Below are 25316 nucleotides of genomic sequence, written 5' to 3'. Positions count from 1 at the left end.
GGCCACCTCAAAACAGAGTTTTAGACACATGGGGCTGGTCTCATTGGCTGAGCCAACTTTAAATAAGGCAGTAGTTCAACACAGTCTGTCACTGTATATTAGTGTCTGAAGATAGAATACATATTTTGATTTTAGTGTCCTCTGCTCTAAAACCTCAGACTGACAAAGCTGTGTACTTTGGGCATATCAGACAGTCAAGACAATTAAGAAAACAACCAAGACAGATCAAATGTGAAGTACCCCCCCAAAATCCTTTATTTCCCCCAAAATTGTAATGACATTTGACATTATAGTGATTTCCTCTTTATATCTGTCGTTTCTCTACATTAGGAACCAGGTAACAGAATACAAACACGATCGATTGAATCAAAAACAGCACAGTATTCCGTTGCCAAAGAACAGAAACACCAGAGGAGCAAGTTAAAAACCATGATAAAAAAAGATTCATTCCCCTCCAGCCCCACAAAATTTTTTGATGAATCATCTAAAAAAAAAAAAACTGCGGAACTAACATCTCTCTTCTATACTTGCTTTAGACAACAGAAATGCCTTTAGGTTTTTTAGTCTGCTTTTAGATCTCAAAGTTTAGGAAATGTTAAACTAACTCTTCAAGCAATTTTTCTTTCAAATTTGCATAGTCCCATTTCCCTGTCCAAAAATATCTACACTCTCTTGCTATAGAATTATCTGAATATAAAACTGAGCGTGTTTCTCTTCTGAGCTTCAATAACTTTCCCAAGAAAATACAATCTCTTTCTCTCTCTTACCCCCTCAAAAATATGGGCTTAGAAAACAAAACTAGCAAACATTATTTCTTGAAGCAAAGTAAAGAATCAATCACTCTCAAGTTCCAAGTTCCTTTTATTTCTCCTAAAAAAATAAATGAAAAGAGAGCTTGCCCCTCATTAGCTAAGTAGGAGCAGGGGAGGGAAAGGTTAGCATCAGACAAGGTCTGACAGAGCTGCCCCACCGCAAGAGTCTGCAGAATAAGGCCCTTTGGACGTGAAGGACTGCAGACCCCATGAACTCTTGCTACCAGGCGAAGAGCGTGCTGAACAGCCCTCAAGAGACCAGCCCTGTCCACAGGGCTAAAATACAACTGCAGACATTTCCTTAGCTAACCAGGAACAGGGGATCCATTTAGCAGCTCTTGAAATCAAGCAATGAGGGAGGGAGGGGCCTTCCCTCCCATCGTGCTCCCTCTCCAGGAGGGGCGCACTTAATTTGGGTGCTCTAATGCAAAGTGTACCTGATGTGGGGCCTCCCAGAGGTTCACCATGTGTGGGCAGCTCAGCTGCACAGCCACAAGTTTTCTTTTATTGGGGTGGGGGGGGGAGAGAATGGGCCACCATGAAACCATTTTTTTTAAAAAAGCTAATATCTTAATGAAACATTTCAGAGTTTCAAGCCATTCTAAAGAGGAACCAACCATGTCTTTCTTTAAAAAGAAAACACAGTTTAAGAGAATTTAAAATCCATTCCCTTTCAATGCCACACTTCATTGCAAATATACCTGCCATATCAACTGCACCATGAAGTGCCAGAGGATGAACAAATTCTCAACCCAACCTCTCTTTCAACATCAGTCGATCTTCAAGTTCTTTGCCGAGTCCACCTCCGTCATCGATTAAGTGGAGGACTCTTCATTATGTTGAAAACTCCTTTTTGTTTTTCAACATTTTATGAGGGAGGACAAGTCAGCCCAATTCATCTCCTTTGGCACTGGCAATGGAGGAAGCAGAAGCCAGCTCTGATTCCCTTCTACATTATCAGCCTAGATTCTACAGATTTTCTCACAAGATCCAAGGGCTACAAATTTGATAGGGGCAATTGGCAAAAAAAAATTGTCACTCTTGAAAACTTCTGGATTTTGAAAGTAAACAACAATTAGAAAGGGAGCATCTCCTTGCCCAAAACAGGAATTAAAAAAGTAATGAAACAACAATTGGTTTTTTAAAAGCTGCGAAACACCAGCCTGCTGGGTTTTAAACAAAATTCAATAAATCTTCAAGACAAAAAAAAAAGAGAGAAAAGGAAAAGATATCCAAACAAAACCAGTGGTTGGAGAATTTCTGTAATAATTAAGAAAAAAAACCCTCCTCAATGTTCCCCGATGTTCTACGTCAACAAGTCAACTAGGAAGAAGACATCGAACATGCCAAGAGAGAAAGTGCTCGCAAGGTGAACGACATTTGAGGAAGCAGCAGAATTGGTGTTAAGAGAAGATTTTTAAAGAGCTCCCAGCTCTACCATCACAGACTTAACTAGTGGACCACAGTTGTAAGAGCCACAGATGGAATTCCAAGGTGGGTTGTGCGGGGAAACCTTCCCAAACTCCTTCCAGCTCACTTGGTTTTTACTAGCAAGTGTACAGACTGAACTGGATATACAGAATAAGTGACTCTGTCAAGCACTCAACCTGCTTTCATAAGCTTTGTGTTGTTTCAAGAAGCCAGAAAGTCACCTAACATTGGAAGAGAAACCCTAAGAAACCCCAAGTAGTCATTAGCAACATGACCAGGGATGCAAAGTGAGGTTATAAACCCCGAAATGGCCCTTCATTTTTCTCAGGTCCAGATGATACATATCAGCACAGTCCTCTCCATGCAAGCTAGCCAAAGTCCTCTTAACCTAGAATCCCAAACATGGATTTCTGGTTCCTAAGCTGGCATGAACCCTCTTGCCTGCTCACATCCCCAGGCCTGCTCGATTGCCTGGCTTCTGGCATTCTCGAGATCCTCAGTTCTAGCTATTCTCCCTAGTCTCAGGGCCATGCTTTTCCTTCCAGAGCTTCCCTATTCAGAAGCGATACAAACCACTGCTGGAAGCCATCCTTCCATCCAGAGACTCTGTGATCCTCTACAGGTTTTGCAGTACTTTGATAACTGAAGGCTGGCAATAATGTCACCCTTTGGCCTGAAGAAACAGCTCCGTGCTAAAGAAGCATCTCTACGGCCTCTGATCAGTAAACCAACCTTTGCTGCACTTGGAGCATGGACCAAGAGCCAGAGTGATTATTATTGCGGTCTCTTTCCCCTTTTAAAAGAAAAAATCCAGGACTGCATAACCCCAATCCCCATAGTAAAGCCTGTATTACAAGTCTTTTGTGGTGCTATGACTTAAACTAACTACCCTTGTCATGGTAGGAAATAAAGGTGTTACTCCATTGTCCAGTGCACCAGGCACAAGAACCAAGCAATTGTGGAGGAAATCACATTTTTTCACCTATTCCACACCTGAACTGCATACTCACCATCTCTAGCTCTGCTTCTAAAGCACATCTCCCTACCACCCCTAAGAGAATGCAATCCCTATTTAGTAGGAGACAGCAAGAGCAAGAGCTGCTTCCCATGAAACGGCCAAGCACTTCCTTTCTGAAATGCAGCAACCTGGCCTATTCGTAGTTATAGCAACCTGGTAGTGGTAGCTTTCTCTTCTGATGCCAGATTCCTTCTGTGGTGGTCCACCCACAAACATGCCTGTTATAAAACAGTCATTATTTCTGGAAAAAAAAACCCTCATTGGTATAATTAACTGGAAGGGGGTGAGAGGAGACTTAAGATCCCCACCCCCAACTCTGTTCCTGCTGCAAGTGAAAAAGTGTGTGCATGCACATAGGTGTGTACGTACACAGGTGCTCTGTGTGCACACACATCAACAGAATGCAGTGACCTCTATCATACTCTGGTTTGCCGGGTGCCCCCAGCGTGGCTAACACCCCAGTTACACACAACAGCAAAAAGAGGGAGGGGGGAAAAGGAGTGCTGCAAGGTAGTTTATCTACTGAAAGGATCACAAAGCCTTTCTTGCCTGCAGCTAACTCAAGGCAGGAATGTCCCTTCAATCTCTGCCTGGATATCTTGCTGTCAGGAAATTAGAAAGGGGTGGGAGGAAATTAGTTTAGAAACGTCTGACCTCTTCCCTGCCCACTGTAATGCTCTTCTCTGCCACACCTCAACACTAGAAAGGAGGCTTTAGCATCAGGAAAAACATGCAAGCGGTAAAACAGGATGAGGACACAGTTAAACTTTATCTTTCTTTAGAAACCTGGGGGGGGGGCAGTTCACATGCAGCAGAATGAGGTAGCAAAGTGGTCTGTCTCTGTCATAATTTAGACTGCAGGAGGAGGATCAATTCTTTAACTTGCACTGCATAAAATACCATTTGCAAGTAGAAAACTAGCTCAGCAGGCTGCAAACCAGGCTAGAATGTCTCTCTCTGTCATGCTGTTTTTTTGTGCAGTTACTTTTTCAACATGAGCTAACTTTTTTTTAAAAAGGGCAGCCGGTTGGTACAGTCCCTTCTACTAGCTCAAGACTCTACCTCATTCTGTTGTATGTGTGGATCAGGCCTCACTTGGTCCATCAAGGTGAGTAGGAATTCATATACTTCACAACAGATTGGTCAGGTTGAGGCACATTTTAGACAAAACATCTCCACGATGGATGTGGCAAAGAGGGCGGGGGGGGGGGGCTAGTTTTCTAAACAGCAAGCACACCCCAAGCTCCCTATCAAGGCCTAGTGAGATGAGCAAATAAACTCAATTGTGTTCTAGATCTGGAAGAGCTGAACCAACTCCCATGCAGGCTGAAAAACACGTCCTGACCTCCCACCCTTTTTTTTGTTCTGGAAAATAGCAATGCTGGAACACCTTTAAAAAGTTTCTTTACTGGCCTCAAGTGAGTAGGCAGAATCGTATCTGTGCACCCCACAAGGGCTTAGCCACTCCCGCATACGATAGTGGCTGTCTGAAAATGGCCCTTTGCAGGGCCTTTTCTGGGGTTTGTTCAGAATCTTTTAAAGTGCTCCCTCTAATAGAAACCGAGGAAAGATGCCCCCCTTCCATGCTCTGCACTGGAAGGGGGATTTCTGCAAGATGGCAGCTGACAATGCTAACAGGCGCTTAAGCATCCATCATATGTGATTTAAAAAATACCAAGTTCCATCTACTAGTGACTTCTGAAAAGCACTTTTGGAAAACAAAAAGACTCTCCCCATGAATGGATCATCTTTGGGGCTTCAAGATACATTTTCAGGTGCTGCACTTTAGTGGTTATTCACACAGAAAAGTAATGCTTTTCTTGCCGTCCGCAGAGCCCGTTGAAGAAAAACCTGTGTTCTGCAAGGCGCCTGAATTTCTGCTCTCTTTGCCTCGGCATTCCATTAGCTAGAATTTTTTTCCTCCCCTAAATTTCAGCAGTTTTCAAAAGAGAAAAATAAACAGCATCACAGTGGTATAACCCCATGATTTACATAGACAGGATTGAAGAAATCCCACGCCGAGAGACAGCTTGTGGAATGAGGATCTGGGATGGAGTCGAGGAAATCTCCTCTACCAACTCGGAGACTTTTGAGGCAACGCTTGCGTTCAGCAGGAAATTGCTGGAGGCTTCCAGATACTGGGATGAATTTGAGGAGCCATGAGGTGGTCTTGAGAAAAGTGCACCTTTTGGAGTGTTCTGCTGTTGGAACAGATCTGCACTGCACGTGGCAGGGAAGGGACCTCAGGAGTCCTGCCTGGAATGTTGCGTGAAGAGAAAAAATTGAAGGAAAATTGGCATCCAACGTGAGTGTGGTCAGGGAGGTAACCATTTCCAGCAGGTCCACCCTGGCCTTTTCACATTTAATGGGTTTCGATTACCACTGGCTCATAAACTCCAGATGAGACCCTACGTGAGCAATAAAAAGAAGGGAGGGGAGAGAAAAGAGTTATTTTGTGCTTGCAGCTCCCACCCTGAAGAGCATCAACTTAAAATGAAAAATTGAAACTAAAGCAATCTATTAAAAATAACTAACCTGGACTGAAATCAAATGCCAGAAAGTTTTGGGGGTTTTTGGAGGGGAAGAAGAGGAGAAAGGAGGAAGAGAAGAAAAAAAAACCTTTATCTTCTTCCTGCTCCAAAAATCGTGTCTTCCTCTGCCTCCTCCCCATATCTTCCCCAAGTCCCCTCTCTCTGTGCTCTGGATAATTCTGTCATACAGAACAACAGTTGAAGCCTCCTCACTATGGACATGGCCCAAGCTCATGCTTGGAAAGGCCTCTCTCCGTACCTGTTGGCAAGCTGAATCCCGCTCAGTGTAGTTGTGCCGTCTCTGCTCACAAACAGCCTCAGGTTACTATCTGTAAAGAAACACGAGAGCAGAAGACTGAGATGCAAAACCACAAAACAATCGTCCCCTTGGGAGGCCTCTTCCAGGCTATTCAACGCTGTGCTGAGCAAAGAGAAATATTCTTACTGTTAGTTGTTGCAGATTTTCCGGGCTGTATGTCCATGGTCTTTGCCAAGACCACGGCCATACAGCCCGGAAAATCTACAACAACTAACGTTCTCTGGCCGTGAAAGCCTTCAACAATATTCTTATCATTTATCTTGCACAGCCACAAAAAGTGAGCAGCATTGCCTCTTTCTTGCCTCAAGCTGGAACAGCACCACTAGTGTGTTTCTGGCAGTACCATTCAGACCAGGTAAATACCCCAAGAAAAAAGGCAAAAGTGTGCCAGGGAGAAAAGGGGTAGAAGGAAATGTGATGGTCCACTGGTAATAAGTGAGGACAAGAATCTACTTGAGGAGTACTGTTGTAGGTGGAAAGCAGACAGAAACAAGTCCACACAGGCTGTCTTTTTGAGGCTACCATCACCTACATAACCACCATAGACCTATCCCAAAATAACACTGGCCACACATACACAATGTATATTGGAAGCAATGTTCTGCACTGGAATGCAATCAGGTGGCTGGGCCTACCTTCTTAATAATTTAAGCATTTAGATGACTCTTCACTCCTCAATGGAAACCCAAAGTGGCTTACAATACCAAAATACAAATAGAAGTGGGGGGGGGGTAGGCTTCTGAGCGCAAAGGAGGCGTTTCTGTCTGCCAGCAGATCTTGCTCCAAGCCCCAGGCTACAACCATCAGGCCAAGGGCCCTTTAGCTCACTCCTCAGGGCCAGCACAGGTGAAAGAGGCTTCCTGCAAGAAAGGGGCAGTGCAGAGGCTTGCAGCAGCTCACTGGTGTTCCAAAACAGTTGTATCAAGACACCACTGAGATGGTGCCTTGTGTGGGCACAGATGGTTGCCTGTTATGCCACAGCTGGCTACTTGCCCCATCACCCACCACTGTGACCAGATCAACTGAAAGCATCTGCCTGACTCCTCAGATCACAAGGTGTCCAAGCAGCAGAAAGCCACAAAGGCACATCAGCTCAAGCTTTCCAGGAACTCCTACAGCATATGTTTTCTAGAAGGGATGTGAAACTTTTCTCTTGTTAGGGCTGGCTTTTCACAGTTCAGAGTAAATTTTTGGTAAACAGCCTGTCTGTGGCACAGAACATAATTTGACACAGACTTTCTGGCTACTGCCTTCAATGCTTTTGGATGGGGGCCGGACAAATTCATGGGGAACAGCTTTAAGAGCTAGTAGTCAGGCTTATGGAATGGATCCACCATGTTCATGCACAGCATGCTTCTGAATGCCCTCCCTAGAAACCAGTTCCCAGGGAAGGGATGTTTCCTTCATACCCTGCTCTGGGTTTCCCAGAAACATCTGGCCAGCCACTGTTCGGAAGCAAGAGGGAATAGGTGGACCTCTGGCCTGATATAATAAAGAGGCTGATGTTCTTTCTAAGCTGCCTTCCCAACTTTTCAAAGGAACATTTGCCCCTAATTGTGTATACTGTTTGAATTATTTTTTTCTAACACTTCTTTAAGAAAAAGTGGCTCAGACATTGATGCAGATTAAAAAGCACAAAAGGAAAACAAATGCCAAACATTCCAACTCCAAGTAGTGGCTTATGTTGCTGCAGAGAAAGTGCAATCTTTCACCAAAAGAAGCAGGCTGGTTTTTCTCTGCTTGTCAATACACAAAGCAGTAGGAGAAAGAGATGATTATTATTATTTATTAGATTAGATTTTTAGTCCGCCCTCCCTGCCAGGTGGGCTCAGGGCAGAGTACAACATTTCAATTTACATAAATAACAGTTAAAAACAGATAAAACATTATACAAATAACATTAAAACAACTTTATACAATACAGCTTCTCTTCATATAGCGACGATAAAATACTGCTTTTCAAGCCCTGGCTCATATGTAGGGTGGTGGACAGATCTTTAGTGTGGCCAGTGGGGGCCCAGCCTAGCCTCTACCATATGCCTGGCGGAACATCTCTGTCTTACAGGCCCGGCGAAAGATAATAAATCCCGCCAGGCCCTGGTTTCCTCAGACAGAGTTCCACCAGGTTGGTGCCAGGACCGAAAAGGCCCTGGCTCTGGTCGAGGCCAGGCGGGCCTCCCTTCATAACATTTGAGCAGAAGTGCCACAGAGGTCTAGGTGACAGAGAAGTAGTTAGGAGCAGCATCATTACTTTCTCCTTATTAGAGTATTACAATGACCCTGGCATGGCACAACTGATCTACGTAGTGGCTGAAGGAGGAGCATGGGTAACAGATACCACTAGAAGAGACCTGCTGAATCAGACCAAGGGTTTCTGACAGAGGCCAATCAGATGCCTCCAGGAAGCCACAAGCAATGCATGAAGGCAGTGCCCTTCCTTCGCTACTGCCCCCAGCTTCTGGCATTCAAATTAAGGATGGAGATGTCATTTTGCCATCATGGGTGGAATCTGTTGATAAACTCCCCCCCACCCACCCCAGTCCTCTTTTGAAGCCTAGGAAACTAATGGCGTAGCACGTCATCTAATGGCAAAGGCAGCAGTTAAACTAGTGGGTGGCAACCCCCTCCCCTTTAACTTACCAAATGTAAACACATGTTTTCCCAGCACAACAGTTCTCAAAAAACAAATGGAGTAAATGCTTTAGGGGAAAAAAACAAATGGGAAAATAAGGGGAAAAAGGAAGCACTGTTATACCGCAGCCCCAAACAGGAAAATCCAGAGTACGTTAACTACATAAAGTTGGTGTACATAGATTCCTTTTAAAGTGGGTTTAAAATGTCTGCAGTTATGAATGTGGCTAAACACAGCTGGAAGCTGTTTCTATAATGTCATGTTTGTGTGTCTGGGTCCTCTACTAAAATTGCCTATTCAACAGTGGCTACCGACCAAATAGTTAATGGAAAGATAGATACTCGCATACAGATGCCAGTTAACTCCCCCCTTCATAGGGATGTTTTAAAGTGAGGCAGAGGCATGGGAGGAAATGGTTAAACACACCCTCCCCCCCAGCGACTCCCTCTTCAGTCTTCAAAGGCAGCCTTTCGGGAGGGACAGTTTTCAAGCTTAGTAAGATCTTCATGCAGGATCACTCAGCTCATGTAGTCTGCCCCAAAGAGTCCCAGTCCATCAAGAGCAGGGGAAGTGCCTGTGGAAGGAGTCATGGTGATGCTGCTAGACTCCTTATGCTAAATCCTATATGCTCTGGATGCAGAGCAGTAATCCACAGGATCAGGTTCTAAACAGAAAGAACTTGGGAGTCCCAGGGGACAAAAAACAATGCCCTTGTCAGAAAGGCTGCTAGAAGCCTCACCTTCTGTGTTGCTGACGTCTGTGAAGTCCTGACTCTGCATGATTTTCTCCACTATGTCGTCAGCATCGATCCTGGTGTCATCCACCCACGTGGGATGACTTTCCACAGAATCCTTTTTCCTCCTGATGAAAAAAAGATGGACAGAAAAGTGTAAGAAACACACTCTTGGTTGCTGAATGTCTTAAACTATGATGGGAAGGCCTGAAAAATGTGGTCAGTATAGCGCTGCTTTTGCCACCCAGATTTATCGGTTCAGTTTTTGGACTCCAGTTTTTTGTTTATTTGAACAGTTTGTCTTGCCTTCTCAAAAAGACAATCGCTACACAATTCCCGTATCAAAAACTAGCAACAGTTATAATGCACAAAAAAAATCCTAAAGACTTATCATACCAATAAAACCATCAGTAGTCCACAGAATCGGGTCTATAAATCCCTGCAGAAAACAATGGCTTTGCAGGCGTTTGCTGGAGAGGTTCAGACTGGGTGAAAAAGACCTAAATTTGTGCATGAATTTGTATACGGAGAGGCAGTCCCTTTAGGTAGGTATATGGGCCCTAACTCGAAGAGCTGTAAAAACTAAGAAATAGCACCTTAGACCAGAGGCAAATAGACATCCAGCTCTCCAGGAAATTACAAACTTTGCTCTAGGTTAAAAGTGTAAGTCCTATAAAACTCATAACAGTTTCGATCCCACGTTCCACAAAAGACTACTTTCCAACTTAAGCACCGTTCATTTTAGTATCCAAGAAACGATGGAGAATTGTCAGCAAGAGCGAATACCACCCACATTAAATCGTGACCATTTCAAATCGAAGAAGTAGGACTGCAATCTTTAGTTAACTATTAATTTAATTAATACCTTTTGACTAAAGAAGGTGACCCGGTTAAACTGGACGACACATTTTCAAAAACTGTTATAGGTAAATGCATACAAACACAATATATATGGCAGGCACTGTCTTAGAAGAGGTGTCCCCCCTTTGCTTTCATACTAGATGCTCCATTATTGGCAGGATCTTCAATATGTTCATAATTCATCCTGTATAACATCACATTTTAAAAATTACGCTCGTTAGGGATATGACCTATGCAGTGTTTAAGCTTCACTCATTTGCCTGTCTATTTCAAAACCAGTCCCATGAAGGAGCAAAGAAATTCTAGCTGAAAGGCAGATTTCATTCTTTGCAAGCAGGAGGCCAATCCTGTTTCTTTTCCCCTTAACACCGGCCAACACTCACCTAGACGATCTATCTAGGAGGAGGTTTGGTCTTGGTGGGCGGGGGGGCTTCTCCAGCTTGTGCTCCCGCTCGCCTTCAGGGCACTCAACCGTCATGCTGAGCCCTCCAGAGGCACTGCTGCTAGTGGAGGTATTCCGGCGGTGGGTCAGGTCAGACATGCTGGAGGACCGCGAGTGCTCAGTGCTGTAGCCTGCGAAGAGATGTGATATGTTATAGACATTCTTCTGTCCTACTTCTCAATTACAAAAACAGAGGTAGCTGTGCGCAATTTACTCCCAAGTATATTTAAACTTAACAATTTTGGCTCAGGGCACACAAAGTAAGTAAGCACTGAACCCAACTTTCATTTCTAGAAATAAAGCTATGGCCAGCATCATGATGTGGTTTATGCATCAGGCTGCAAATGAAAATAGAGTGGCCAACCTCCAGGTGGGGTCTAGAGTTCTCCAGGAATTACAACTGATCTCCAGACTGCAGGAAAGAGCAACTTTGGAGGGTGAACTCTATGGCTTCTCCTCCTTGCTCAGCTCCTCCCCCCAAAATCTCTGGCCTCCCCTAGCCCTAGGGTTGCCAGTCCCACCCTCCACCTTGCCCCTGTTTACCTGGCTAGCGCAGGGGGCGGGATGCGCCTCCCAAGGTGCGCTCCCAGGTGGTGCAGTGCACTCCTGCGCACTGCAGCGGCCCAATTCAAGCTGATCTGGGCCCAAATTGGGATGACTTGGGGCCCCTGCAGAACGCCAGAGCACTTCTAGGGCAGCTGACGGCCTGCATGATGATGTCACTTCCCAGAAGGTAACTGTACAGGTAGGTGCCAGGCCTCCTACCACCTGCTTGGGGGAAGGGGAACCTAGCAACCCTACCTAACCCTGCCCCCAAATCTCCAGGAATTTTCTGGCCCAGAGTTAGCAACCCTAGCTGCAATCATGGAGTTCTGAGTTCAAATTCCCATTCTGTTATATAGCTCTCCAGGTGACCTCAAGTCTCTTAGCTTGACTCACTCCACAGGGTGACCAGAATGCAATGAAGCCACCTTAAACTTTATGGAGGGGAAGAAAATGGAGTAAGGAGAGAATAGGCAGTTGCTTCTCCTCCAAGCCCAGGTTTCATTCTTATTATCAACAAATTGGACTCTGCCTTTCAATCAAAAGATTTTGGAGGTAGCTTCCAGATAAAAAGAAGGAATGGGCAGCCATATCAAATAAAAAAGCAATAGCTCTGCCATTATTAAAGGCATCACACTCAAAACGCCCCGCCCCCAAAAGAAAACACGAGCAACTCTTTTTAAAAAGTCTTACTTTCGTAGTTGAAGAAAATCAACATCCTACAAAGTGTACGCAGGGAGTTTCGCAAACAATGTGCCACCACAGAAAAGATTGTTTTCCTGCTGGTCACGCTCCTCCCGTCTGAAGGTGGGTGATTCCCAGAAAAAGGCCTCTCAGGCACACTCTTCAAGTGTTTAACAGTCACAGCCAGTACTCTGATGCATGCCCAGAAGCAGATAAGCAATGAAAATTCTTTTAAAACTGGCAAGATACGATCCTGCTAATTAGCTTCCATCTGCAACCTTGCTGCAGCATTTTGTACTCATTTTCTCCAGTGCCGTCACTGCTTTTTAGCAACCTTGCTTGCTCTTATCAAAGTACTTTACAATTGCAAAACAGCAGACAGTGTGCTCAGAACTGATTTATGCAGACAAAAGCCTGGGCGCAGCATCCTTTGGGTGCTGCGGCATGAACTACACCCAGCCCCGCCTCCTTTGGAAGACAGATGCCAAGCTATCTGATCAGCAGTTACCAGAGATTTTGGATTGCTGGCTGGCGTAACTGGAGTTCCGTGAATGCCCTGAGTGGAATACTTCCTCTGGACTGGACAGGTTCTGGTCTGGTTCCTCTGGTACACCTTGTACAGAAAGCAGAACAATCAGAAACATTGCTGGCAAACCACAGCTAAGTAGCTTAGAGTTTTCCTGTCTATGAGATCTCTGCTACAGCTGGCTAGGGGCACTGAAGACATGCCACAGACAGGCAATATTGTCTCTGCAGGAGCAAGCTTAGCACTGGAAGTAGCCAAGCAACGTTCTGCATCAACAGATTCCTTTGGACTGAGTGGGCAGCCAATTCCTGAACTAACAAGACTCAGATCATTACAGCGTGAGGTTTACAGTCTATTTCTGTGGAGGATTCAATTTTAAAATGTGGAGTCTATCAGGAAGCGGCAGCGCTTACATGATACGTTCCAAGGAAAGAAATGTGGTTCATAATTTTTGCTCCCCCACTGATACTTTGTATGCAAAGCCTTCTCCTGCATACAACCCAAAAGGCAACCCAGCTGTGCTATGGAACATCAGCACACCATGCACATTATTGATTGCAAAAGAGACAGACCGAATTTGAAGATCAAGTCTACAAGATACATGAGGTGAGAGGTTAGAGTGTTGGAGGAGTGTTAGGGTTTTGAGTGTCTGGGGGGGGGGGGCCGAGGTTCAAATCCCCACTCAGCCATGGAAGCTTGCTAGGTGACCCTGGGCCATTCAAACACGCTCAGGCTAAGCTACTCCCAGGGCTGTTGTAACGATAATATGGAGGAAAGGAGAATGTGCTCTGGGTCCCCAATGAGGAGAAAGGCAGGGTATAAATGGAGTAAAAATGTTAACAAGCTAGATAGGACACAAAGTACTGTGAAGATGACCAATAGCCTTTGAAGGAGGACCCTCCTGAAGTTTCAAGGAACATGGAACAAAGCCACAGGGTATCTTTTGGAAAGATGTCAACCCCGAGAACCCTGGACAAGCGGCTAAGGATGCCGTGTCAACGAACATGAGAACCACCACGAGTGAGGTTTCAGAAAAGCCTGTAAAGAATGTATGAAGGAAACTTCCAACAAAGAGAGACGGAAGCATCAGCTTCTTCCTGCGAACAACGTATTATGGACTCATGTCAACTTCACCTAGTTATGGTACTAGCGTATGAGGAAGGAACCGTCTTCCTTGGAGTAGAAACACATGAAGCAGCTTTACACCAAGACAGAGCCTTGATCCCTCTAGCTCAGTGCTGTCTACACTGAGTGGCAGGACGCTCTCCAGGGTCTCAGGCAGAGAAAGGTCTTTCCAAGACCTGCTACCTGAGATCCTGTAGCTGGAAATGCTAGAGACAGAGCCTGGGACTTTCCGCATGTAAAGCAAGTGATTTATTGCTGAATGGGCCTCCTGCTTGAAGCTGGTTTAGAATGCCTTCATTTATTTATTATTTTTATTTGTTTAACTTATATACTGCATCTCTACCACATTTAGTGCTTGAGCCAGTTTACAACATGCATGTATAAACACTAATGAAAATAATAATAAATACAAACATTAAGATTGATAATACAGTATTAAAATAGGAATACAATGTTAAAACCAATAATACAATAAAATACGAACATTAAAACCCATACATCTAAAATAGAATCACTAAATCCTACTCATACCCATTGTATATAATAAATAGTTTTTCAGAAGAAACAGGTACTGAAAAGTGATGAAAAGAGAGGAGAGGTGGTGGCCCAGTTAAGGGACATGGGAGCTATTCCATATCTAGATAACATTATGGTACAAGACAGGAATAGACAAAGGTAACAGACACCTAATAAACCTGAGCTGAAAATATCAGGTAGAGCGCTCCAGAGTTTTGACACAAGCACTAGAGGCCTGGTGTCAACACATACAGTGGCAAAGGTTCAGCTCATGTACTTCAGAAGGAATACAACGCTTGTATACCTGAGCCGAGGACCGTGGGTCTGGACTTGTTCTGACGGACGGAGCCAATCATGGCAGGGGTGCTGCTGCTTGTCCCTTCGCCTTTACAGGTCAACTGCAGGGTGGAGTCCTCACCTGGGATGGTGATAGATTTCGCTGTGGATGGAGGTCTGCAGAAGACGTAAGCAAAAATACAACTTAAGAAGCCGTACAAAAGACAACTGGGTGGGGAAAGTTTCACACTGGTGATCTTGGTTTGCTACATGAACAAAAGAGGTACAGGAGGGATTGGTAAATGAGAAGACGACCTCTCTTCAGAGGTTCAAGTCCTGCGGGGGAGGAGGAGCTTAAATATTCCATGGCAGGCAAACGAGTGAAAAGGACAGCATCACAACAACAACAACAACAACAACAACAACAACAACAACAACAACAACAACAACAACAACAACAACAACAACAACATTCAATTTATATACCGCCCTTCAGGACAACTTAATGCCCACTCAGAGCCGTTTACAAAGTACATTATTATTACCCCACAACAATAATCACCCTGTGAGGTGGGTGGGGCTGAGAGAGCTCCAGAGAACTGTGACTCGCCCAAGGTCACCCAGCTGGCTTCAAGTGCAGGAGTGGGGAATCAAACCTGGCTCTCCAGATTAGAGTCCCGCACTCTTAACTACACCAAACTGGCTTTCAAGAGATTTAACAAGAGGTTAAAGTACAGACACACAGATGGAGATTTTTAGTTTATTGATAAACAACAGATAAAAGATGCAGGAGTGAAGGGCCCTTGCACACCACAGGCTTTGCAGCACCCATTTACAAGTGGCTGGCTCCTGTTCCAATCACAAAAACAGCGAATCCAAGCTATCCAAAGGCAAGAAAAAATGAACCAGGTGGGCGGGGGGCTGAGTATGCAGAAACACACAACTTTGTAACAGTAGAAAAGAGCAACAGTCCAGTAGCACCTGTAAGACTAACAAAATTTGTGGGAGGGTATGAGCTTTCATGAGTCACCGCTCACTTCTTCAAATACTTTTTAAGTTAGCCAAAAAAAAAAGAGGGAAAGACAAACTCCAAACAACTGGTCAAGGAGGGCTGAATATGCCTCAGGGCCACAATGTACTGACAGTTAAAAGGGGGCAGGGGTGGAGAATCAACCTGTTCAAGCCTGGAGAGCTCACACAATACATTTTCCATAACGGGCTGGAAATTTCAAACTGCTCGTGGCTCCTGTAATTTCTCTTGTTTGGGATTTCTCAAATTCGCTCCCTCTAGTAATAGATCAAGCCAGTCACGAAAATAGCACCATGGAGCCAGCCACAGAGAAAAGCTGGCAAACAGAATGGGCATATTGACAGAAAATTAGTCATTGTTTGTGCAATGCTGGACAAATAGCTATGACGTTTGAGGAGATAAGATATCCTAAGAGTTCATGTAAGTGTAATAATACAGAAAATGGTCATGAAGATAGCGGATTCCACTTTGAGCTTTCAGGTCTCTGATGTGGCTAGGAACACTGGATCTACTTGATCCTATAGACTAGAGATATATTTGCGTTTTGCATGTGAAAATACAACTTTAAAAAGCAGCTTCTTCCTTCCTTCCCTTAATGTAATAGCAAAGCAAAACACAGGCAAGCATTTTAAAGTTTGCTGTATGGGCAGCTGTAGCAATGCAGGAAAGCAGTCATCTGCAGCCCTCAATTGTGTGATAAACCCAACCTTACAAGCATGCAGACATAGAAGTCAAGGAATCAGGCAAAGACATAACAACCCTGGCTCCCTTTTATGTATTTTTAGTATAACAGCTTGTTCAAATAACTCACGTTTTGAAGCAGGGGTCTCCAGAGAGCAGGGACATTCCAATCATAACCTGTGGAAGAGGTAACATACAAGGCAGCTTAATTTCTTAAAATTATCCCAGGCATTTTGTTAATTGTGGAATGTGACTTGCACCCTCGCTTTTGGTGCTGAACTGGTTTTCCAGACTGTGCCTGCCGAACTGTTTAATTGGTATGACTGACTATTGTAGTATTTTTAAAAATAACTGTAAGTTTTGTTTTGACCTTATTGTAAGCCACTCTGCATTCTTTCTGGAGAATGCCGCTAATTAGTATTCTAAAAAAATAAATGAATCTGTGGCTTAATTTTAAAATGTAACAGATTTGTATTGTCAGCTGCTTTAACAAATAAAGAGAAAGAACCTTTCCGTTCCCCTTGCCCCCGTCATGCCTGAATTTTTGATCACGCACAGGATTCTCCTCCCAAGAACCAAACTACCTAGTGGAGAATGTGCATTCTGTGCTAAGTTAGCACTTGGTTGACTGCCGGCATTATGTGGTCACCTAGTGACCAAGAAACATGCCTGATTAAGGACAATTTGTTCTTCTACAGTTTTCTTTTAGGAAGCTTTTGTTTTGTGTCATTCTGCTTTACTAGAGGATTTCTGCACAGAGGTTTCCCCCAGCCCCTTGTCATTCTCCAACATGGTAGGCAGAGACAATCTCAGCGATGAAGGATATTGACAGCTGCAAAGACCTCCGGCTGAAATCCTTGTGTTGAAGTCAACCAAACAACATAGCAGTCCAGTGTTAAATGAAACTGTACATATTATGCATATTAGGAAGCATGCTGTGTTAGAGAGCCATTGAAAACGTGGTGCAGTGGACATGGCGCTTGGTTGGGTGCCAGGAATACCACGTCTTTGCTCTGAACACTACGAGATGTCACCTCACCATTTCGCAGCCCGTCTGCTAGAGAGACTGAGTGTGCCATCCTAAGCAGAGTTGCATTCTTTAAAGCCCACTGAAGTCAATGTATTTGGAAGGGTATTAACTCTGCTTAGGATGGCGATACAGTATAAACGAGTTAAAACTGGAAGGTATTTTGCACCCTGAAGAGTGCTGCCCGAAATAACTAGCCACAGGCAACACCAAGCTGTACTGGATCATGACCAAAAAACAACTAGAATGAAATGAGCATCTGCCTAGTCAGTCTGGAGAGGCCCGGCTGATTTAGAGATCCCTTCTGATGTTTATAGGGTTGCCAGCCTCCAGGTAGTGGCTGGAGACCTCCTGGAATTACAGCTGGTCTCCAGGCCACAGAGATCAGTTCCCCTGGAGAAAATGGCTACTTTGGGGGGTGGACTCTATGGAATTATGCCATGCCAAGGTCCTTTCCCTCCCCAAACTCCACTTCCTCCAGGTTTCACACCCCAGGTCTCCATGAATTTTCCAACTTGGAGCGGGCAACCCTAGTTGTTTAACGGCCTTTCTCTAGCAGCAAGGAGCTCCTTAGTTATTATCGTAATACCCTTTCCTGCCAAAATAATCTCCCAAGAAATGCTTGCAATAATTAAAACCCAACCCACAAGATATTTGAAATAGGTGTGATGGAGGGGGAGGGGCAGTTCTGAACCCTGGTACTTGGTGGTGTAAGGCCTGATCTACACAGAGGCAACAGAATGAAGTGGTCGTAATGATGAGATACAACATGTTATCATTTGAACGTGTGTGTAAGAAAGAGAATGTGAACCACTTTATTTAATGCTTCCTTATGGGGAAAAAACCCTCTGCCGGTGGAAAACTAGCACACCAGGCTAGTGGTCCCCAATGAGGGACCTGTGGGCAGGGGCACCACACTGTCCAGCAATGTGTTTCCAGATGCTCACTTGATTCTTCCTCAAAGCGAAAAGCCAGTCTTGGCTTGCCTGCACAGTGAAGCAGGAGGTGCTTCAGAAGACTTCAGGAGGCATCAGGTTTGGGTCTGCAAGAAATGCCTATTTGGAAATGTGTTACAGAATGATGCTTGGCACAGCATTGTTCGGCATTCTGTAATTGCCTCCCACGGCAGCCGCTTTGTGGTGGCTCTCGCAACCCTCTCTCAAAATTCCCAATGTGCCCAGAGGCTCAAGAAGTTCAGGTAACCCTGCATTAGACAGTGGGAAGGCACAGAATCTCTCCCCCAATTTACAATGAATTTACATGTAGGGGAACAGTTAAAAAAAAAAAAGAGTCAGCCCCAAATAGGCTGTAGTAGTACAATGCCCTTTACTCAAAAACTTCCTATTTCATTCTGTCACCTGAGTAGGCCAGGCCTAGATCTCAGTCCTCTCAAGGGAAAAAGAAACTGGCCAATGTTAAAAGGTGACAACGTGTGGAAGCACTCCTCATTTAACTCATCTTATCAGAAAGTTAGTTTCCTGGATTGAACACTTTTTGGGAAATCAGACAGCGGTGCAACAAACAGCTCCAGTGATTAAACACTGAAGCAGATTCTTTTAGATGCTGAGTTTGCCAACCACAACTTGGACATGTAAGCCTAACTAAAGGATGTAATGGTCTCCCAAGTGAAGGCCAACCTGCAGTACAGGTGGACACTGTGCTACATGGATGCACAAATCCTAGATGAAAATGGCTGCCCCCATGAACAAGGACAACAAACTATTAGGTAGATCACACTGAAATTTCTTCCCCAGTGAGCATGGAGACCTGCAGTTCCTTGAAATAAATGGGCTCAGTTCTCCCTTTTAATCTCTGGTGGTCAACCGAGGAACACGGAGAGAAAAAATATCCTTCCAAAATACGTTTAGATGTACAGCACCCGTCAATGGGTTCTTTCTGCATTTACCTTCAAGATGGAATTATCCTGCCGTGTATTCTTGGTATCGTATCCCTCCAGCAAACAGCATCGTACAGTGAACCCTGAGCCAGCAAATTCGGCCAGATTCAGATCAGCAAAGCCGAGCTGTAAAGCCAACACATGGGGGATGGGGGTGGGTGGGTTTCAACACTTTGCGTCATACGTGGTGAACCAAACAGGAAAGGAGAGCACCAAGCAAAGACAGCCACAGAACCTGGCAGCATCTGCGCCCCAGGATGGAACATGTCACATTCTTAACCCCAAAGTGAGATGAATCATTACACATAGCCAGGAAATTTTTAGTATAAGGTGAAGGAAAAAAAAAACTGCTGATCTGGCAAGGACAGTGTTAAGGTGCCTGCAGTCATTGCATAACCAAGGACACAGAAGACACTAGGTCAATGATGTGGAAAAACACACTCCTATGAGCACATACAAATATAATAAAGACGCTCTTTGTATTGTGCCATCCCAGAATGCACTGCAGCATGCACACCAAGAGATGAAAGGATATTGTTGTAGATTAAAATCAGCACACTGTTCCCAAGAAGCAAGATTGAGAGATTGTGGAGAAAATACATTTCAGAATCTCTTTTTTTAAAAATTCAAGAGTTAAAGTCAGAAGCCCTCTAAGCTACGGAAAGCCAAAATGAAGCTCGGGAATTCTAAGTGAAGTCACAGGCCCTCAAGTTAGGTTTTGCTCATGTGTTGATACAGCTAAAAAAGGAGAAGGGAAAGCTTCGGAGATATGACTGAAACCAAACAGGGAGGGGAGGGTCTCTACCAATCAAGAACAAAACACGGGGGACCAAAGTCCTAAGAGACCAAACAATGGTAGCAGAAAAACAGTTATTAGCTATAACAAAAGTGGTTTTCTCTACAGATGTTAATTCATAAATAGTTACACATATCTGCACCAGATCTACTGCCAGAGAAAAAGGTCAGCCCACCTCTTCACAAGGAAGAGAAGATGACTCTTGTGGGAAAAAGGTAACAGGTACGATAGATATTATCTTGGGCAATTTTCTGTACTTTGTGGTCAAAACCAGTACTGTCATGGAACCATTGCACCATACCAGCTGGGAATGTGCATCTGCCACCAAAGGCTCACGTTAATTCTCTCAGTTGGACTAGAGAATGGCTTTGCTATAGTTGGTAGAATAACAAAACGGTCAGCACATGGGGGTGGCTGCGAGGTAAAAGGGGATCCTTTATACTATATGAAATATGTTTTTAGTTATAAGTATGATCAGTGGTTTCACAGTAATTCATAAGCGTATTGGTTTCAGAACAGATCATAAGTGCAATGGTTTCAAGACAGGTACAGATCATCAAGCATTTCTAAAAGGACTCAGTAACAAAGACTTCCCTTAGCTGCCACTTATGCTACTAATACCTAAAAAGAAAAAGAACACACAGATTTCTCTCAGATTACAGCACTTCACTCCTCCCTCTCCCCAGAAAAAATTTCATAACACTTGAACATAACACTGATGGGCAAACTGGAAGACTGTAGAGTGGACTATAGGACAGTTCAGTGGATAGGGAACTGGTTGGAGGACCGCACTCAAAGAGTGGTTGTCAACGGCGTTTCATCAGATTGGAGGGAGGTGTCCAGTGGGGTGCTGCAGGGCTCAGTTTTGGGCCCGGTACTTTTCAATATTTTTATCAATGATCTGGATGAAGGAGTGGAAGGGATGCTCATTAAATTTGCTGATGATACCAAATTGGGAGGGGTAGCAAACACCCAAGAAGATAGAATTAAAATTCAACAAGACCTGAATACTCTGGAGAAGTGGGCAGCTGTGAATAGGATGCAATTCAACAAAGATAAGTGCACAGTATTACATCTGGGCCACAAAAATGGGAAGCACAAATACTGGATGGGGGATACACTTCTGGGCAGTAGTATATGTGAAAGGGATCTTGGGGTAAGAGTGGACTGTAAACTAAATATGAGCAGTCAGTGTGATGTGGTGGCAAAAAGGGCTAATCCAGTCTTGGGTTGTATCAAAGGGGCCATAGCGTCAAAATCGCAGGAGGTCATAGCCCCTCTCTATACTACCTTGGTCAGGCCACACTTGGAGTATTGTGTGCAGTTCTGGCGGCCTCACTTCAAAAAGGATGTGGACAAAATCGAGAGGGTACAGAGGAGAGCGACAAGAATGATCAGGGGTCTGGAGACTGAGCCCTACGAGGAAAGGCTGAGGGCCTTGGGAATGTTTAGTTTGGAGAAGAGGAGGTTGAGCGGGGACATGATTGCTCTCTTTAAATATTTGAAAGGTTGTCATTTGGAGGAGGGCAAGGAGCTGTTCCAGTTGGCAGCAGAGGGTAGGACCCGAAGCAATGGGCTTAAATTACATGCACAAAGGTACCGGCTGGATATTAGGAAAAACTTTTTCACGGTCAGAGTAGTTCAATAGTGGAATCAGCTGCCTAGGGAGGTGGTGAGCTCCCCCTCACTGGCAGTTTTCAAGAAGAGGCTGGATGAATACTTGTCAGAGATGCTTTAGGCTGATCCTGCACTGGGCAGGGGGTTGGACTAGATGGTCTGTATGGCCCCTTCCAACTCTATGATTCTATGAACAATAAACTGAATTTTTTCTTTCAGAACAACTCTGCCTAAATTGCAATTCACTCCATGCCCTAGGATACAGCTGCCATCCAATCACAACACCCTTCATTTAACCATCCACTGCCCTTTCTTCTCTTAGAGGCTTGCATTATAAACCACAGTAAACATTCATTCAAAACCTCACCCAAATAAAAAGCACACAAATATTTATATGGCAAAATATTACAGCTTGCTTCAAATCTCCTCTTATGTATTTTCTTCTTTTTGGGGAAAAAAAAACCTAACAGCTTCCCATCTACTGCTTACTCTTCCTATTTAGGGTGGCGACGAAATGCTTTTAAATGCTTATTGAGCATTTTATTGTACCCCACCCTGAGCCCGTTTGCAGGCTAAAGCGGGAGGGCAGGCTAAACAATCAAACTAATAAAGAAATAAATAAAATTAAGAGTCACCCTGCTTTCATTACAGGTGACTCTTTCCTGTTTGCAGACTCACTTCAGTCCCTTGCATTAGTCAACAGTTTGGAACCCTGAAGAGGAAAGGAAAAGAAAGAGAGAGAGAGAGAAGGAAAAGGAGGAAGAGCAGAAGAAGATTCCTTCTGATATTTGACTCAAAGAAGGTGACCTACTTTCCTCTCCTCTTTATTTTTTAATTGCTTCTCCACTTGCGGCCACACTTGTGACTTTCACTAATGCTGAAGAGATGCCGTTTTTCAGGCTGAAACACAGCAGGGGAAAGAAGCATTTTTATGGAGAAGACCTTTTCATTATCAAGGAACAGGCTTCAATACTCCAACCGCCTTCACATGCCGTGGGGAAATGGTAGTGCCTAACTTAGACAAGTTATGCCTGTCAAAAGAATTAGGCCTGCATGCTTCAGACTCTGCCGCTGCAGAACTTTGCACAACATGCCGAGGTCTGAAGTCTTCCAGGAAACAGATTCCTGAGACAAGGTGACGACCGAAGGCAGCCTAAAGTAGCAGGAGGAAGGTCAGTCCTTGTAACGAAAGGGTGTTCTTAGGTGCAACCTCTCAGTCGCACTTCCTTCATTTTCCCACCCAGCAGCTAGCACCATCATCCGGCTCAGACACAAGAATTTCCTTTCCAGCAGCACATCCTGCAGGCCCACTTCCACCCAGGAGCTCTTCTGTGCTCCCTCTTTGCCAAACAGGTATTCACAACAAGCAAAGAGATGTGGGCTTCTGATCAGGACGGGGAGCTGCCTCAGCAACCCAAAGTGAAAAGAGGGAGGACAGAAAGATTCTCCGGCGTCAGCTGACTAGAGAGCTCTGCTGCACAGCGTCCGCAAAGGCAGCCATTTACACACTCTTAGAGCACAACTTAAGGAATACGAGAAATCCTGAAACTCCAAGGCTATCTTGAGTGATCTCTCTGTTCCTCCTCCACAATAATTTTTAAAAATTTCACAAACACCCAAGAAGGACATGTATCATACATTGCTTCTCCATTGCCTTTTCTGGTGTCCTCTTCTGAAGCACAGGGATTATTTGGCACCAGTACCATGGAAACATACTATGTTAGACGGACAAGGGGACATGATGGGTAAAGAAGGGTCAGGGACTATCATTTCAGCTCCCTCATTTAAGCAAGCCTCATGGGACCTTGGGAGTGTAGGCCACTGAGGCACAGGAAGTAGGGTGGAAAAGATGGAGAGGAGGCTGACAAAAACCTGCATATGGAACAAGACAAATGCCATCAGGGCACAGGTGTAGGCAGAAGCTTTCAAAGCATGGCTCTCCCATAACTTCACATGATCCTTTCGTCCTTATTTATTTTTTGGTTGTTTAGTTTTGTTGGATTTATATCCTGCCCTCCCTGCAAGTGGGCTCAGGGTGAGTCACCACATCATAAAAACCACAATTTAAAATATAATAAATAACAGTTAAAATCATAGAAGATCAACAGATCTCATTAAAACATGGAACAGAACAAAGCAAAACAGGCAAGGGACCAGCAGGATAGTTCACCAGCTCCTCAACCACTCTCGTAGACCTGGCAGAACATCTCCATTTTACAGGTGCAGAGGAACTGTAATAAGTCCCACAGGGCCCGAGTTTCAATTGGGAGAGCATTCCAACAGGCCAGAGCCAAAAAGGCTTGAGGCCTGCTTGAGGCCAAGCAAACATCTTTGGGGCCAGGGATCACCAGCAGATGTTGATCTACAGAGCGTAATGCCCTCCAGGGAACATACAAGGAGAGATAGTCCCAAAGATATGCAGGTCCCAGTCCATTAAGGGCCTTAAAAGACCTTCTTGGTTATTCAGAAATTAAGGACAGCTACCAACTAACCCTACACTTAGGACAGCTCCCAAGACTTTGTGCCATGTCCCCCCCCCCCCATGGTCAGAAACAGAGAACATGGCAATATATAACAGAGCCTTTTCAGTGGTGGCACCTAGGTTACAGAACATTCTTATGAGGGAGATTTGTATGGCTCCCTCCTTGGCAGTATTTAGGATGCAGATTAGAAACTTTCCCGCTCTGGATTTATTAAGCTATATACTATGTTTCATTGATTTTCTAGGGACTTTTGCTTTAATACTAGGTTGTTCTTAGTTCTGCAGTTTTAGTGTTTCTGGATGCTGTTGGATTGTAAGTTTTGATCTCTCTTTACGGGAGGGGGAGAGTGCCCTCAAGTCATAGCTGACTTATGGCAACCCTGGCAGGGTTTTCATGGCAAGAGCATAGCAGAGGTGGTTTGCCATTGCTTACATCTGCAACCCTGGTCTTCATTACTAACCAAGGCTGATCTGCTTAGCTTCTGAGATCTGACAAGATCAGGCTCACCCGGACTATCCAGGTCAGGGTTCTTTTTACTGTAAGCCGCCTTGAATACTGGAATAGTGTGGAGCAGTAATATTTTAATAAATACAGTCTCGTTTCGGGTCCCCGCTGCTGATTAATCAGTCTTTCCCTCCCAGAGTCACCTCTTTCTTGGAGCATGTCACACACTATGCAGCTCAGAATGGTAGAGCACACGCTTTGCAAGCAGCAGGTCCCTGAGCTGGGAAAAACCTTTGCTTGAAGCCTTGGAGAAACAGTTGGGTACAGTGGAAAGTACTGAACTAGACAGGCTAATGGCCTGAATTGTTATGAGGCAGCTTCACATAGTTCTCTGTATGATCCAATTAACATGGATCAGTGTCAGTTTAAGTTTATTACTGCCTTAGGGAGGCGAAGAGGAAGAGAAGAAAGAAAGTAAAAATAGAAACATTGTCTGGAAGCAAGAGATCTCTTACATGGTAGTCATACGATACAGAGGAAGTACAAAGGGTCAGAATTTCCCAGAACCATTTATATGTTCCAATTCTTTGCATAATTCTCATATTTAGGAATTCCAGGGAGCAGAGTTTTCCTCAGAGCAAGGACACAGTTCCACTAGGACAATACAAGGGAGGTAAAGCACTCTGGGCATCTTCTCAGGAACGAGAAGGAAGAGGATATTGTATACCTTAATCTGTAAAGAAGCACATTTCTGTTACCAGAAACATCCTTGCCTTGGCTAATCTGAGAGTGGTACACTGGCCAAGAGTGTGAGGCAGGAAGGCCCTATCCTCTGAATTCATTTGGTGGCCTTACGCTAGCTGGTGTCTCACAGCCTCAGCCACCCCCACTC

At 44.5% G+C, this 25316-nt stretch overlaps 1 protein-coding gene across 1 annotated transcript in view; it reads right to left on the bottom strand.

Moving 5' to 3' along the window:
- Positions 1–227: 227 nt before the first annotated feature.
- The window catches only part of EEIG1 (estrogen-induced osteoclastogenesis regulator 1), a 71147-nt gene continuing 46058 nt past the window's right edge, over positions 228–25316 (bottom strand). Inside the window, exons 5-12 of the mRNA XM_054997181.1 lie at positions 19094–19210; positions 16291–16337; positions 14478–14626; positions 12515–12619; positions 10721–10910; positions 9483–9604; positions 6052–6121; positions 228–5669 (exon numbers count right to left, since the gene is read on the bottom strand). Coding sequence (XP_054853156.1) covers positions 5624–5669; positions 6052–6121; positions 9483–9604; positions 10721–10910; positions 12515–12619; positions 14478–14626; positions 16291–16337; positions 19094–19210 — 846 coding nt within the window. The 3' untranslated portion in view covers positions 228–5623. The remainder of the gene's footprint in view (positions 5670–6051; positions 6122–9482; positions 9605–10720; positions 10911–12514; positions 12620–14477; positions 14627–16290; positions 16338–19093; positions 19211–25316) is intronic.

The sequence above is a fragment of the Eublepharis macularius genome, chromosome 14 (assembly GCF_028583425.1).
Source record: "Eublepharis macularius isolate TG4126 chromosome 14, MPM_Emac_v1.0, whole genome shotgun sequence".
Taxonomy (NCBI): Eukaryota; Metazoa; Chordata; class Lepidosauria; order Squamata; family Eublepharidae; genus Eublepharis; species Eublepharis macularius.
The sequence above is the reverse complement of the archived record's forward strand: the minus strand, read 5'-3'. Positions and strand labels throughout refer to the sequence as shown.